Source organism: Triturus cristatus, chromosome 2_2, assembly GCF_964204655.1.
Source record: "Triturus cristatus chromosome 2_2, aTriCri1.1, whole genome shotgun sequence".
Classification (NCBI taxonomy): Eukaryota; Metazoa; Chordata; class Amphibia; order Caudata; family Salamandridae; genus Triturus; species Triturus cristatus.
In genome coordinates this window covers 1,042,289,861-1,042,307,195 of record NC_140582.1, presented here as the reverse complement: position 1 = coordinate 1,042,307,195, position 17,335 = coordinate 1,042,289,861, and the positions used below count along the sequence as shown (strand labels likewise).

The 17,335-nt window shown below is 39.7% G+C and overlaps 1 protein-coding gene across 1 annotated transcript in view; it reads left to right on the top strand.

The window, feature by feature from the left end:
- The window catches only part of GRK4 (G protein-coupled receptor kinase 4), a 468,205-nt gene that overhangs the window by 359,163 nt on the left and 91,707 nt on the right, over positions 1 to 17,335 (top strand). The window contains exons 10-12 of the mRNA XM_085642501.1: positions 2,284 to 2,321; positions 3,330 to 3,419; positions 7,279 to 7,487. Of these exons, the coding sequence (XP_085498627.1) occupies positions 2,284 to 2,321; positions 3,330 to 3,419; positions 7,279 to 7,487 (337 nt within the window). The remainder of the gene's footprint in view (positions 1 to 2,283; positions 2,322 to 3,329; positions 3,420 to 7,278; positions 7,488 to 17,335) is intronic.

Genomic DNA, 17,335 nt, shown 5'->3' with positions numbered 1-17,335 from the left:
AGAGAACTTGTCATTACCCCATGATAAGGAGACATCCTCATTTGAACTTCAAGAACCCAGTTCATCACCCTATTTTTCCAGAAAACTGAGTCCTTCCTCTTTGCTTTAATCTAAGGGCCGTGAGTGACAAGGAAAATGGGTAAGGAGGTAAACGAGGATCCTCCGATTTTTGGTGCAAAGGCAAAATCTGTTGAAGAATCCATTGGTGGAATTTCTTCACCATGGGTAAAGAATGGCAGCAGGAATTCCACTAGTGAATTCTTCTCTGGCATCTCTTTCTCAGGTCCTTAATAACTAGTCCTATTCTTTAGGGACCCTCACTACAGGATCACACCTTCAGGGTATTCAAGGTTCATACAGCTAAAAAGACTCTACCAACAGAGATCCTGTTTATATTGTGTGACGAAATGTGGGTCGTCTTCTGTTTTTTTCCCCACATTGTAGTATATATTGTACACTTACAATTGCCTTATGTTTTTTTGCCACAACTGTAGTTTCAGTTCAAAGGAGGCATTCCTGAACTCTGTACATCACAGGTGTGATACGTTTGTGCTCCTGGTATTGTTTGAAGGTCTCTTTATATTTGGTGCAAAATTAACACTTTGTCATAGTGGAATGAGGGTTAGCATGCCCTACAGCCATTTCATGTAAAAACTAATTACAGTGAGGATTTTTAACTTTTGGCTGAAAACACATGATAACTAAGCTCATCCACTAGGAGTGCACAGTAAAGTGGATGTGAGCCTGTGTCTCTTAAATGTATTGAAGAATACAATCAATTCTTTAGCCTTCTTTAAATATGTTTTGGACAATATGTTTATTGTCTTACAAAACTCTTCTGGGATTAGAGATTACTGCAGATAATGTGTACTGGAGGTGATGAATATAGAGAGAGACATTTTGAAGAGCACATTTTGACTCACATTGTCAATTTTATTTGGGCAGCTGTTAATTTGCACACAAACTCCTCAATGCCACCAACGTTTGTGCCTCCCTACAAAATCCCTTTGGTGCCTTCCAGTATTTTAGGATGTTGTTGCTTTGCTTGAATTTGCTCATCGAGTGAAAGAGGCTCATTACTCATTTCACTGTGGTCCTTATCAATCGAAAACAGGGAAGCATAGATGAGACAGGCAAAGTGGCTGCATGTAGATCATTGAAGGCATGGTTGTGCAGTTCCACTGATGATGCAGCATTTCAAGCTCTAAGGCACAGGGGAAGGGATGGGGTTTTGAATCTTGAGATTAAGTTCTTCCAGTGGCTATCCAACAGTAACTGTTTCCCCTCCCAGAGCATGATATGTCATCAGTGATCTCATCAATGATGTTCTTTAACATGTCATGAGTTATGTAATATGTGAGGTCATAAGTAGTGCATGGGAGGGGGCACAAGTTCTAGTTAACCCAGTAAGATATAGCTGGTATATGTCTGTTTATTTCATTTTAAAAAGTTAACTTTTATATTATTACAAGTACTAACTATAACGCCACTTTACCTTTGTTTTTTTCAGTGAATTTCTAGTTTTTTTTTAATGTAAGCTTAAATCATAGTAACTTACCTAACTTTACCATCAGTTTAACGTTTGTTTTTTGAGTGAATTTGTGCGGTTTTTTAACATAAAGATATTTTTACCATACCTTAATGTAACATCACTATAGCCTTTGTTTATTTCAGTGATTATATGTATAGACATGGATACTTCAATATACCTACCTATTTTTTGTGGATAGACACATAAGAGAGAGCGGAGAGGCACAGAGACCAGGCACCACCAATATGTATGGAAGACCATAACACAGTGTTTTTGTGCATCACTGAAGGATGAGTGAGGTAGTAATAGGTAACCAGTGCAGAAAGCAAAGCTATGTGGTGTGTAGGAGATGCTAGTAGAGAGAGATATGGCAAATATGTTGAATACAAGCAAACAGGCAACCAGCAAATGCACAAAGCAGGTCTATCATATAGATGAGTGACAGGAAGACTAAGGCTTCAAGGAACAGTTACATAGAGAGTAGGACTAAGCAACTTTTCTAACAGTTGCTTAGTTCAATCATTCTTGTTCATGTATGAATAATTGTGTAATGCTAACCGTGAAAGGTGAACGCGTAATTAAACACACAGTGTTACCTTTCACAATTGCAGAAACATATTGTAGCTTTTTTAGGATATCAGGCCCTCAATTCACAGTGTTGTACTTTTTGTTGCTAATGTATGCAAATCATGCTGTTTAGATAAATATATGTATATACAATACCCTCTAACTATGAAAATTGACCTTTGCAGAGACTTGAAGCCTGAGAATATTCTCCTGGATGACCGTGGTAAGTGCTAATATATTGTTTTCTAACAAGGTTAATTAGATAATAAGTGAAGCTCTGGGTACAAGGAATAGTTTCGATGCATCAGACTTACATTTGCTTACATCTGTTCACCCAGCTTTCTATGTTGCATTTCATGAGCAAACTCAATGGTTAATTTTTATTTTTTTGGGTTGAAAAACCCATATTACTTATATTTCTGCCACATCCTGGTCATATAAAAAGTTCTTGAATGTTGGAAGAGGACACAGGTCTATTGTACAGTTTCTCTGTAAATGATTATGCTGACCTGTTAATTTCCCAGAGTGCTTTTTATTCCCATATTCCTCTTTTCTTGATATGAAGCTTATTGGAAATTATGATATATACGTTAAACAGTAGCATTTAAGTATTCATAATGTGCACAAATATTTACAAATATGCTTATACGTAAGTATTTCCTCAGCAATATTGTATTATGATAAATGGTAGTGGATATCTATGACAAGCTTGCTTTTTTATTCCTACTGGAAAATAAATTTGTGACAAATCATATATTGTTGCATTTAACTGCCTAATCAACTGAGTATGAGTTTCGAAATCTTTTCTTAGTCCAGTTCTTTTTACTTGTGCTTTGTGCTGACGATGAAAAGAGCAAGCAATTCTTCTCTGACCCTGGGCAACAGAGTTATATCCAATTATAGTGAAGTCTGGGGTTAATACATGGTGCCATCTGCCTTGCAGTTTTAGAAAAAATTAAACATTAAGAGTTTCAAAGAGGATAAAACTTTGCACATTGCCTTCTGTCCTCAGTCAGTGTCCACAGGATTATGGTCTGCAGTAATGTGATGAATAATCACATTATGCATCAGTAGTGTGATGCATAATCAACGTGATCATGCAGTAATTGGATACATAAAGCTGCGAGGGAGTACGATAGGGTGAAATGATGAGTGTTAGTTCTCTTGAGGGTTGAACTGTAAGTAGTATTGGCTCTTGACTTCCTATCACTCTTGGTTTGAAAACTTTCAGGTCACATCAGGATTTCGGACCTTGGATTAGCTGTGCAGATCCCAGAAGGGGAAACAATCCGAGGCCGTGTTGGAACAGTCGGGTATATGGGTAAGTTACCGGTTTGTTGTTTGAATAATTCATAAAGAGCATGTCCTGAACAATAATATGCATCTGAGTGCTGAACAAGTATGCACTTCATTACTGTTTACATGAGGATAGGCATACACTGGTTTCTGTTGTGCGGGTAGTTAGTGCTCTTTGAAGAGATGGGTCTTCAAGGACTTTCTGGATTCAAGGGTGACAGGAGCCATTTGGATTCTAATGTGCACAACAAGGCAAACATATTTTGAAACAATGGGATCCCATTTATTACAAGCCAGCCTAATTACCTAATGTCATTAAAAGAATAATGTTTTTAATTAATCCTGCAAATTAGAACTACGAACATCCAATGCAGTAGTCCAGATAATGCCAGATTTCCGTGCTCAAGCTGCTTATGTCCAACAAAACACACTGTTTGTTTCCCAGAGTGACACACACCCATCACACCCTACATTACATAAATGCTTAGAACAAAAGCATAGTCCTCATCTAATCCAGACGCTGAACCTGACTGCCCTGGGTAACTTATTTCTACTCCTATGTCTTTGGAGTCTGCATTATTTGGACAGCAAAACACGGCAAAGTGCTTACAAGACGACACATGTGGTCTTTTAAAACACATAAACTACAAACACAGGCAGATGAATAAAGCCCTGAAAAGTTACTCTACTACCAAATACAATATAAATTAACAATAGAAACAATTCTATTTACGATGGCACCAGCAGGTGTGCAACGGGACTGGATATCAGACGTCTGATAGAAAGAAGAGACACTGAGAATAATAGAGAGATAATAGCAGAACTTATTGACTAGCCAATAGTATGCATCCACAAGAACAATCTTGAAAGCATGAAAGCAAATTGAAACTTTCTGCTTGTTTTAGTTTTCCCCAAATTGTAATTTAACAATATCGGTTTATAGTACTAAAACAGGCATTGAAAAGTGTATGAACTGTCCAGTAGATGATTAGTATCCTTCTCCACGGTTATGAGCGTGAAGATTTGGAGATATTGAAACCCAGAGGTCTATATTACAATCAGGGTTGGACTGGGCAGGAAAATAGAGCCAGGCGCCAAAATAAAATTGTCTAATATTAGCGAATCAGATAGCTAAAAAATTAGCTCATGTTTACAAATAGCAGCAGTTTTGTACTTGTAAAGACAAGCTGTATAAGTGTTTTGCAAGGTATGGAAGACTGCATGGATTTAAGATTGCTACAGGCAATATTTGTTTTAATATCAGGAAAATCAACAGTAAAAAAAACAGCCCAACAGGCGATAAATCATGCCCACAAACAGCCACTTTATCCGCCCTCACACTGATCTGACAGTTCGGGCCCTGCCTGAGTGCCCTGTGGTCCAGTCCAGTCCAACCCTGACACAGTGTATTAGCAGTCTTTAAATCAGCTACATCGCACTCACTGACTTTATGCTTGTCTATGACCCTATACAATTCTTCACTGACTTTTGGCTGCATTTGCGCCATAGAAGTACTACATACATACATACATGCACACATACATACATACATACATACATACAGGAACCATAACACTTGAGGTCGGAAGACTGCTTACATGTTTGACAAAATTGTGTGCCCAAGGTCGAGTCATGTTTCTTACAAGCATTATTGTAAAAAGCAAAACAAAAAAAACCTTAGAGTAACTCAAGAACATTCAGTACCCAGTGTGTGCTACACAAGAACAATGGGGGGACTTTTAGAAGCCATTTGTAATCTACAAAACATTTGCATTGAGTGTTTCCTGAGTTTTATTTTAGTAACAGGGCTATGTGTTTGGATTAGTTCATTTTGCATGGTAATAAGTCCTGTATAGATTATCATAAGTGACTACCAGAAGGGTCACACGTTTTATGCATTTTTCAATACCAAGGTTCCAAAGCTGCTACAAGACGTTTTTCAGTGCCAAGACTCACAGGTACCTTTTCACCTTTAGGATACTTAAGGATTTATTGTGCGTCTAGTCAGTACATCTTCATGGACCAAACACTAGGGGCCTATTCACAAACTGCATTTTGTAGCACGTAAAGTATTAGTACAGTAATACTACTCACATACTATAAAATACTATTCACAAGTCTAGGGCTGGAAACCTCCACTTCTACCTCCTCTGTGTTTTTTGTGCCGTTATCTCCACCAGGCTCGCTAAGATCTCCACACACATAGGTATATGTTTTCGTAGTAAATTTGGAAGGGAGAAGGGTCATACATTTATGGAGGCTTTAAGCAAAACACATTCACAAAAAGTAAGAGCCTTGCTATTCACAAACTACACTTCCAAAGTTACTACATCCATAAAAGTGACAAAACAAGTATAAATGTACTTCACCTCAGCCTTGCAGTATGTCAGGCACCACACATGGCCCCTAAAAGCATGGAAACAGTGGAGGCAGTGATGTAAAATAACAGCTTATAGGAACTAATGTTAAATGTGTTACATTATTTCGACATTTAAATTATTTCTATATGTATATGCATGATTGTGTGTGTTAGTGTTAAAAAGTTATTATTTTGAAATCTAAAAATGAACTAAAACTAAAGAAATAATTATGCTTTTAAACTTGTATTAAAATTATTTATTATTAATTAAGCACATAGTTTTTACACAATTTAGTAAATATAAAATGAAAATAAAAATGTTAGTGAGACTGAGATTTTGTAATTGTTTAAAATGATAATTTACGAATTTAAATACAAACGAGCAGGAATAAAATATAGCAACCATGGAACTGAGCTTTTTTTTTTTTTTTTTAAATGAACCCTTCGTACAAAGTACATAAGGGTTTCTTTAACCCATCTGCATCATTTACTTTTGGTTGCTCTTGGAATTTGCATGATGTTATGGCAGATAGCCAAACACATTTGTCAAAACTGTATTCGTCTCACTTTTCTAGACCCGGAAGCCATCTTTTCAGGTCTAGAATGTCTCTATGAGCCTTCTTAGTTTCAGGCACATTGAAACCTGTCTTTGCAAAAATCAGACAGCAACACTTGGAGACTTTCTTCCCATGAACTTTCTTCAAATCTCAAATTTGTGAATAATATGTTGCAAATTTAAATGCAGGGCTTCAACAAAATATGCCCTGGCCACTTTACACTGGTTGCCAGTAAAAGAACGAGTCTCCTTTAAGTCCCTTTGCATATGCCACCGAATTCTCTATGGTAGAGCTCCGTCCTATCTCAGGGACTTGTTGTCTCCCTATTTTCCCTCCAGGACCCTGCGGTCCTCGGGTACAGGACGCGTTCTCATTCCTGTCGTAAAAAAAGCAAGAATGGGGGGTCGCTCCTTTCGTTACCTAGCGGCCAAACAGTGGAACGAACTCCCTGTGGAACTGCGTCTGGAGCAGTCCAAAAGCATATTTCGGAAGAACTTGAAAACCTGGCTGTTCATGATAGAGTAGATGATCTCTCTCTTTCTCTTCGGTTTAGAATGACTAAATGCCTACACGATCTGTCCATTTGCACCGCAGCGCGGGGACATACTAGTTAGTATAACCGAGCGCTATATAAACTTCTTTATTATTATTATTATTACCTTTATATGTTTATTCTCCTAAATAATACAGCTTCATTCTAAGAGTCTCTTTAATGCTTATAGGTTGTTTGGAAACCATTATATTGGGGTTTGGGAGTAGTATATGAGGATGAAGTGAACTTTACTTTGTGTTATGGTTGGTTGTCTCCATATATGGGTCAACGGATGGTGATCTGGTTATTTGTGAAGTATATTGCATATAATTGCAAATTAATTTTTATAAATGTTTTTCATGTGCTTTTTATATCTATAAGACAATAAGTCAATCTAATGTTATTAATATATTGAAGCATTTCTCCTTTTTTATAGCTCCAGAAGTCATCAACAATGAAAGTTATGCATATAGCCCAGATTGGTGGGGGTTGGGCTGCCTCATATATGAAATGATCCAGGGACAATCACCCTTCAGGAAACGAAAAGAAAAGGTCAAGCGGGAGGAAGTAGACCGAAGGGTGAAAGAGGACCAAGAAGAGTATTCTGAGAAGTTTTCTGAAGAGGCAAAATCCATCTGCAGGATGGTGGGTGAAGATAGAGGTTTGGAAAAAACATTTCTAACACTTTTTAAAGATCCGAAATATTATATTTTGGTGTCTTTGTTTTGTTGGAAATTGTCAGTCCTCTGGATTTTAGTCTTTTTAAAAAAAAGTTCTTCTATCACTGAATTTATATATGTGAACTGGTAATGTGGTATTGTCTGAAGAGGAAGAAGACCAAACAACTGAACATTTGAAATTCTCACTTGCATATTGCTGACTTTCACTTGTTGAATTTGGTAATGTATAGGTGAGGTGTTGTGTTAAAAACAACTTCTCTTTCAGACTCCAGATTTACACATGAAAATCTATCCCTAGCCTTTGCAACAAAATCATTTGTATTCTAAAGCTTGTTTCGTTATTTATCTTAAATACTTGTTTAATTAACCACTCTTAAAACAACGGATAAGTAACAGTGGACCTGTCCAATGTATTAGCCGGTAGTAGTGTCTCATTTTACTTTCAGGCAAAACATTTTGTTTCTTAAATATATTTTGTAGTACATGAACAGAACATATGCCTTAGACCTAGGGCCAATTTATTCACATCAGCTTTAGTGTCAGTCCAAGCTCATAAGTCTTCAGGTGAAAATTCAGTAGGTGCGATCTCAGTAATATACAGATATCTTTATATTTTAATTTGTTCCAAATAACTCTTGTAATAATATCTCCTTAGTTTCATGGCAGTTCTCTAATTCCTAGAAATGCTTACTAATGTGATAAGCAAGAGCCCCTTATTATGATGCTCTTCTTAACTAGCATGAAGGTTATTTGCATCAGCTGAACCTGAAATATGTTCTTCAACTGAGGACCTTTTGACATTTCTTTACACTATTGCTGCAGCTTATTTGGATAATAAGGTTTGTGTTTGGTTTCAGTCTTTTCTCCTTGGCCAGAGACAGTCAGTAAAATTGGTGAATTTTACTGCTAAACCATCTCAAGTTACCTACGGGGTACCACAGGGATTGTCCTTTATCCTAGCCTTTTATAGTAAATGCTCCCCTAGCCTAACAAGGCTTTCACAAACATGGGCTTGAAGATGTGTGTGTACGCTTACAATTCCCAAATGATATTCAAATTAAGCAATGCTCTAGCTAATCATGAAGCATTTCAGCACATCATGCTCCTTATTTGGGAATGGATGGGTATCAGTTAACTTAAATTAAATTCAGAGAAAACAGAAGTCATAGTAATCAATGGAAGCTAGACCAGGAAATGTATTGGCAAGGTGAATTAGGAATATACCATGCCTCTTTTACTGCTGTGAAGAGCCTTGGATACAAAATCGACTGTTCTCTAAATTTAATTAATCAGATGTTCTCTGTTACTGTTTGCTTCCTTCACTTGAGAATTTTGGGAAATTATTTCACCTTATAAGAGGGAGAAAGATGTGTTGTTGCTATTGTTATGTCCAGGTTGGAGTATGCTAGAATTTTATATCCTGATCTGCCTTGGTACCTCTGGAAAAGACTGCAGGTGGTACAAAATGTTGCCGCAAGGCTAATTTTAAAAGCCCCAATATTTACATCAGCACTTCCATTATTGATCAGATTGCATTGGCTCCCCATAATAGAAAGGACTTTAATTTCAGACACTCTGCATTACTTATAAAGCATTGCAAGGTCAAGCTCCTAAGTTTGTTGAAAAACTGGTGGAGAGATGCAGACATGGCCTGAATCTCCACTCCTCCAACAACGCCCTTAGAGTTTCTAAAGTGATCAAAACTAAATCTAAAGGCAGACGTTTTTCTTTTTCTGCTTCTAAACTCTGAAACGGTCTCCCAAAGAAACTTAGACCTTAATCTAATTACCTTCTCTTTTGATCAACATTGAAAGTGTGGCTTTTGAGCAAGCTTTTAGCATTTCTTTTTGCCTCTGTATGTCACCTATCATGGAGTGCCATGATATGTTAGGGTGTACAAGCACTTTAGTAGTAATAGGAAGGACACATCCATTTGTAAGCAAATCCTAGGATCCGTTTAGTCATTACTTTATTGATGGGTTTAGCACTTGATGTTGACACTCAATATTACCAACCTAGACCATCTAAATAAAATCTGCATCAGGCACATTATATCTGTAAAAAATCAAAATAAGGAGTAGAAGACTTGAATTAATATTAAACAGTAGTAATAAGTAACAGTAATAATAGTGTTAGCTGTCTTACTAGTTTCATGGGAAAGCTGGTATAAACTGAACATCATCCCCATGGCTCTACAATAAGACAGAGCTCAATCATTCGCTCATCGCAAACATATGTTTGAAAGCACTCCTTCTTGCCTTTGTGGCCCTCTCACACACTGAGGTAGCTTATTGGTGTAGCTATTCCTTGCAGTGAAATTAGGATAACCACTATTCTGCTAAGCAGTAACTGAGGAGCATCTCTCAAATTCCCTGGAGGCAGTGAACAATAAGCAGTGACACTAAATGTGTCAGGCAGGGTCTTTCATCCGAGACCCTATATATGAGCTAAAATTCCGGCATGTCTGAAGTACCAGGCTGTAAAACCTGTGGTTGTGGCATAGCTGAGGACCAAGCTTGAACTAAAGCCTGCTCCTCAGCAATGATGTGTTGTTCCACAGTTCTTGATTCCATCATTGTTGTGGCCCTAAGAAGTGATGAAGTATTTGTCCCATGGTTTACTGCAAATCATAAATGTCTGATGCATGTTAGCACTTGTGAATATGGAATAGGGATCAGCATAACCTCTCCGGCACACTTCTGCCCAGTTCTCTCTTTTCCCATGGGGTCTACAGTGGTTGCTTCTAACCATTCATCTAAGACAATGACATACAGCTAGCAACACAAAGCATCTTTTCCTGACCGTCGCAACCATCCTTGGGCAGCAACCTCTTCGTTTGCCAGCACCTGCTTTTACTTTATTGCAGAGAATCACGTTGCACCCTCTGGTGCTTACCCATGTCTGTGTCTGTTTCTCACTTGCACACAGGTAATATGTAGCCTCTCAGAAGTAGAAGCGAGATCCCCATAAATCACCTTTTCCGTGGTAAACTGCTGCTCCAAATGTTCGACCTTCCCAACATCAGATTCACCATGACGTAAGACTGAGAAAAGCTCTAAGCAGTGATGTTTGTCTCAGCTGCTGCCAGGCCATGATATCTCTTAATTGCATGGTACATCCTCACAAAGAACCATATGACGTGGTCTCAGAACCGGACCTCAAGAAGTAATAACGCCACACTGGCTAAAACCAAGACTAGTAGTTTAATTTCTTAACCTTAATTCCCGATGAATGACCCTGACACCGAGGGCTACTTAGAAGCTCAGTAACATGACAAGGAGGATATAAAAGGGTTCAGTAAAGACTCTTAGTCTAACTTCATTTAGTTGAGTGAAAGGAAGATAATAATAAAATAGAATATCAACCATCCACTACACAATTTTAGTGTGCAGGGGGTATTGATATCAAGTCATGTACGCAGGATAAGTTGCTAAAGTAGGAACAGATTGATAGGATGGGAACTACTCCCATCTAAGCCATCAAGGAATCCAAGAATGGGATCACAAGAACTTGAAAGAGCTACACACTGTGTGTAACAAGATTCGCCCATAGAGAGACATAAACCCCATGACACAACATGGCATGTCTAGTGGGTGAAGGTCTATCTTCATATTTTTGATTACAATTGTGGTGGTACTCTAGCACAGACAAATCGTTCCTCAACTGCAAATAGGATTATGGTCCTTTAGTGGACTCTTAAAAGGATTAGTGTCCTTAAGTGTTGATATATTTATCTAGTTATACTCTCCATCTTTCCGAAAATGCACTATGTTGCACTTGGGATGAAAGATACTGTAGTTTGAGGTTGGGAACAGTCAATCCAGTTTTGACATTCAGTAACACAAGTACCTCCCATACTCCCTTGATTGTCTTTCACCCAAACATAGCTTCTTCAACATGCCTATCAATTTTTAAAGACTTTTGGTGGTAGTTAGAAATATTGACATACAAATATAAACATAACCTAGTGTCAGGAGGCACACACTGATTCAATGCCTGGCCTAATCTCTAGATCTCATGTGGTTCCTTTATATATCTCTGGCTTCACATGTTCGTATACTTTACTGCCACTGGCTCCCATATAAAGGATGGTTACAATTTGATCACCTCTTTTTTTGGTCGAGCCTAGCAAAGCGCGCATGCGCTGCTATATGCGAGGCTTCTTGTGAGGGCTCAAAACTTCTCCGTGTGGGTCGGATCCCTCCCACACATCTGATTTGCCTTTGCATGTATCTTTCAATAATGAAAGCACGCAAATGGCCAAAGGCGGGTGCATGTCCCACCTCTTCTTCAAATGTTCACTCCCACTGCGTTTTGCTCTCGGGAGCGAGCAGTGGCGCGCAGGCTGGCAGCTGCATTCCTCTCTCGTCGTGGATCAGGTTACTAATTAGCAGCCTGCGCTCCATGTTTGCACCCCTCCCACTCTTCTTTGTTTGTTCTTTGTAGCGCAGTCCGGATTCACTTTAGGGACCACGGACCGCGCTTGCTGAAAGTGACAATGTATTCCGACAGTGTGACCTTTACTTTCAGTTCATAAATGGCACGGAGAGTAAAGACAGAAAAGCAACCCCCCCCAATGCCGGTCCACTTTTCTACCCGTTGTAACCTCTATACTGTCTATAAACACCAATTTCATCACATCTCTCAAAGAGGCACAGTTTTGGGCGTTAACAAGGCTTTCGCATTACCCACATTATCCCTTTGGATTACCCACAAGATTATGGCCTCCAAAGGCCCACCAATTTTACAGTCAATTATCTCCCCGTACCATCCCAGCAGAGCTTTACGCTCAGAAAATAAACGGATGGCCATAGTACCTAGAATATATAGGGCCAGAAGTAGGGGCCGACGATTCCCCTATATTGCCTCCAAGAGGTGGAACGCTCTTCCAGACCGCATTTGTTTGGAAGAAGACCATCTATCCTTCTGCAGACAGCTAAAGACGTTCTTGTTCCCGGCCATCTAAATCGCTCACTGGGTAGGCTCAGTTCTTAGCGCTGGGAGGCCTCTGGGTAGCCATACACTTTATAAGTGCCATTTTCATTTAATTTCATTTTGCATGTTTACATCGTTTTCAACCCATCATGTGTTTTATTAATCTTTTGATGATTCCTCATTTAGTTGTGATTTCCCTTCTAGTTGTGTTTTTTCATTGTACCTCCTGCTGTGGATCCCTATTAAGGTTCTCTTGAAATATGGGTGGATGTCTGGCAACAGGGGCGGTTGTTACCACTCTCTCACATATCATACTAGTTTGCGTTCATACTTGCTTCCTCTACTTCATTGTTTTGCCTGTTGTCGGTTCCCTCAGACGTTCGTGTTATACTTGTCTCTGACTATGCTCTGTATTCCTGTGGACTACCCATGTTTAAATGTACCTTGGCTTTCCCACTGTATATGACAGGACAACACTGCTTCCCAGGTGTAGTGGTATTTGTTTCTTCTTCGGTTCTTGAGCAATTTTACTGGTTTGCCTGGGGCTAGTTACAATGAGACTCCAAGTCGCACGGAGATTATTTGGTTATGCTCCATATATCTTGTTTGTGACGCTGCACTGTTCTGTGACCAAGAGAGTCAAGCCCAGGTATTCCACTCTCTCGCTGTCTCTCTCTCTCACTTACTGACTCTCTCACTGTCTGACTCTCTCTCTCTCACTGACTGACTCTCTCTCTCTCACTGACTGACTCTCTCTCTCTCATTGACTGACCCTCTGACACTCTCTCTCACTAACTGACTCTCTGACTCTCTCACTGACTGACTCTCTCTCACTGACTGACTCTCACTCTGTCTCACTGACTGACTGACTGACTCTCTCATGGACTCACTGACTTTCTCTCTCTCTCTCTCTCTTGGACTGACTGACTGACTCACTCTCTCAATCTCTCTCTCACTGACTGACTGACGGACTCTCACTGACTCTCTGACTGACTGACTCTCTCACTCTCTCTCTCTCACTGATGGACTCACTCTCTCTCTCTTTGACTGACTCACTCTCTCACTGACTGACTGACTAACTGACTGACTGACTCACTCTCTCACTGACTAACTAACTAACTGACTCTCTCACTGACTGACTGACTGACTAACTAACTGACTCTCACTGACTGTTATACAGGTACTATTTCCAAACCTTCACCCTCGTGTTATGTATGTCCCCCAATAACACAAAAAACCATCACAAGCAACCATTGGGACAGGCAGATAGAAGTTGCCAGTATTGAAAGGACAAGAAAAACCTCAAGACATTATTTATTGTTAATACTTTTTTAATATGGTCGTTCAGTTGTACATAATGCTTTCTTGGTCATATATAAGGTAACAAAAATGCTTCTGACACTTCTTTATTATAACTTTTCAGCATGCTGCAGACTTCTGTACAGCACAGCTTAAATACATAGGCAAAGTCAATATCTCTGGCTAAACACTTATAAGGTCCCAAAGGAGAGACCTATTGGCTATGCCAATGCTTGCTTAGGTAAGGTTGTGGCGGCTGCATGAAACATAACCCTTATGTGGTAGAAACATGCAAAAGTCTCAATAAACTGGTTCTTCACTCACAAGTGCATGCTATTTTTTCGGGTCAGTGTTTGGAAGGAATTACACATATATGGAATATAACTAATAAAGCACTAAGACTGTTGCTAAATAATTATTGAATTACTCTTATGTCAATTTATGTGAAGTTTGATAGAAAATAAAAAAAGATGAAAAAAGATATGCTTAAAAGCCAGCCATGACAAATTACATTTTCAAATGAAATCAAGAAGATTTCAGATTCTGCATACTTGAATATAATTTTGGAAAGGCTGTTTATATTGAAAACTTCTTTAGTAAACAAGATGTGATTAGACAAGATTGTGCCTCCCCCTTACAGAAATAAATCTCATTCAATCTATTGGTATTTATATTTTAGGGATATTTGTCACCGGTGTGACGGAGAACCCGTCCACCGAGATTTAAATCGGGCCCACAGTTCTCAGTGTTCGTCCCCTTGCTTGAATGGCTATTAATCATAGTAGAAACATTGAGTGCTCTTTTCATAAATCAGCAAATATTTCTAAATGCTCCTAAATGACACAGGCTCCATAACAGAACATCATCATCTACGTGGAAAAGATTACATTTGTAACGCCCTGAACGTCTCAGGATCGTTTAACAGACACGATAATGAGAACGCAACCACTTGTGAAGGTTTAGTTATTTTAATGAAGGCAAAAATAATACAAGGAATAAACAAAGGTTATAGTCACTGGAATCCTCCAGGCTAAGTACGTTACCAGCCCACAGCACGGATGGTCCTAACCGTCCTCTGCATATACGCCGATCCCGGCGTATGCCAACAGAGGGCAGAAATGAAATGGCCGACAATGCCAATCGGTAGGCTGCGAGGGGCACGAAGAGTGTTGGGGAGAATCGAGGAGTCAGGGAAACACTCAGCCGGGGTCTCTACCTGAAGGGAGCAGCCGCTCAACCTCTTCCTCAGACTGCACCGGGACGCGGAGTCACCTCCTGGTGATGCGTCACCGATACCCCAATCACAAGCAAAGAAGACTGAACCGAGAGCAGCCGCTCGATCGATCCTGTGGACTTCCGAGTCTGTAACGCGGCAAACACCTCCTGGTGTGCGTTACAGCTGGCAGTCCCTGTATCTCTGGTCGGGCTGGGAGTTACGACTCCAACCAGCAAAAGCGCCACTGCGCTTTGACTCAGCCGAGTCAAAAAGCGAAGCTCAATGGTTATCTGGTAGAGCTTCCGGGTCCTTCACAGGTGACGATGGGGCAAGACACGGCCCAGGGAGTAACGACTCGACCTACCTCCGTTCTTGCCTTACTGGAGCACCACTCCGGAACACTGCTCTTCACTAAGCAGGTACGTCGGTGTAAACACAATATCCGACAGCGTTGTACCTCCCGGTTCCTCCCTTTATAGGGCGTGTTTTCCTTGAGTTATGTAACAGCTCTCCTGTTTACATAAGGGCGTGTTTTCCTTGAGTTATGTAACAGCTCTCCTGTTTACATAAGGGCGTGTTTTCCTTGAGTTATGTAACAGCTCTCCTGTTTACATAAGGGCGTGTTTTCCTTGAGTTATGTAACAGCTCTCCTATTTACATAACCTCTCAACCGCTAAGCATCCTGGGAGATGTAGTCCGTTTTCGTTGGTTACCGTTTTCCTCCCCTCGCATGACAGGAATTCTTGACAAAATACCTCCCTGAAAAACTTGTAGGAATGGTCAGCTCAGCAAGAGATCACAACTGTTCATTATTGCTCGGCAGGTTCACTTTTTAGAAAGTAATTTGAAATGTGTCAGCAATTTTAAAAAGTCTCTAATAATAGGACATAATATGAAGAAGAGAATATGTCTTTTTTACAGATAGTGGTAATTACGAATTCCAGGGAAACGTGGTAAACAATCCATTCAACCTATTCTACATCACCTTTTCTAATTCCAGGGCCAGCCGTAGCTCATCATCAAGCAACAATGTCAGATCTCAGCCCTGTGGTTTCTATGAGAGAACAAGGGTTTACATCGAAAGAGACACAACCTGTAACTCTATCTACAGTGACGGAGACCATACGGTGACTGGAGAATTACAACCATTACCAACTGCCTCTCTTGTGAACCTGCCGTCGTGCAATGATGTTAGCGGGAAATATTATCCAAAATATTATTCTTTGCTTGCTTGGTCTTGTAGAACTTGTAAACTGGATTCTTACTGAAGGACTTCGTTATTCAGACAGTGGGCATCTTTTGATTAAAGTTGGCTTTGATGCCTCCTAGCCAGTTTTAACGATCACTTCTTTTCACATACTCACGATTTTCATTATTTGCGCTGCACCCTTGCTCATACACCTTTGCTCATCATATGTGGACTTAGTTAGTCCTCAAAACTAGAAATAAAACATCCCTGAGCTCCTCCCTCTCAGAGAGGGGGTTGTAGCCCCCAAAGGAACTAGGATTTTCCTTTGGGAGGAGAGTCCCTATGATGAAGCATGTCACCATTGGTGAGTGAGGGATTACGTCCTTAAAGGGATCTGCCCTTAGGAACATTCTGCTCAATAGTTTTTTCCAGTTAGGTTCATTACTATCGCATAGGTTTAAGTTGTAACTTAGAGGTAGTTCGTAGACCCTAGGATTCTTGTGTTTGTTAATTGTTGGACTTCGTTATTTCCCAGTAATAAAGCAGATTTGTTAATAATTAACCTTGAACACTTGAACTGTTTTTTAGAACCATGAGATTAAAATATTCCTTTAATGTACCATTCTTTTAGCGAGCCATGTTTTATCATCACAATACTTTCTTTTAGAGAATGAATTTAACTACCCCCTGGAAGACCCTTAGAACCCAGAAGTAGCACAGCTCATGTCAGGTTTAGAGATGCTCGGTCTGTACCAAAAAATTAAAGTCCCCACCCACGTTGCAGGTCATACTTTGGATTACATTTTTACATATTAGAATTTTTTGACCTGTTATCCCCCCTTACCTCTTCTCTGGATGGAGCATTCCATGATCCATTTCCAGAGCCCTAAAATAGATAGGACTGAAAAGATAAAGACTGTCGACAAAAGGGCTTCAAGACACTTGCAACTTATCTCCCCTGACTCTTTTTCCAAAATGTTTGAGTTTTCAGTGGCTTCTAAGGACTTAGAAGTCAATAAAGTTCTAGCAGACTACCATAAGCTGTAAACTCTGCCTTTGATAGCATCGCCCCTCCTAAAACACAAACGAATGCCAAGCACAGATCTCATGCGGCCTTGTATGCTACTGACCTGCGACAAGAGAAGTCCTCCTGCAAAAAGGTGGAGGGACGTTA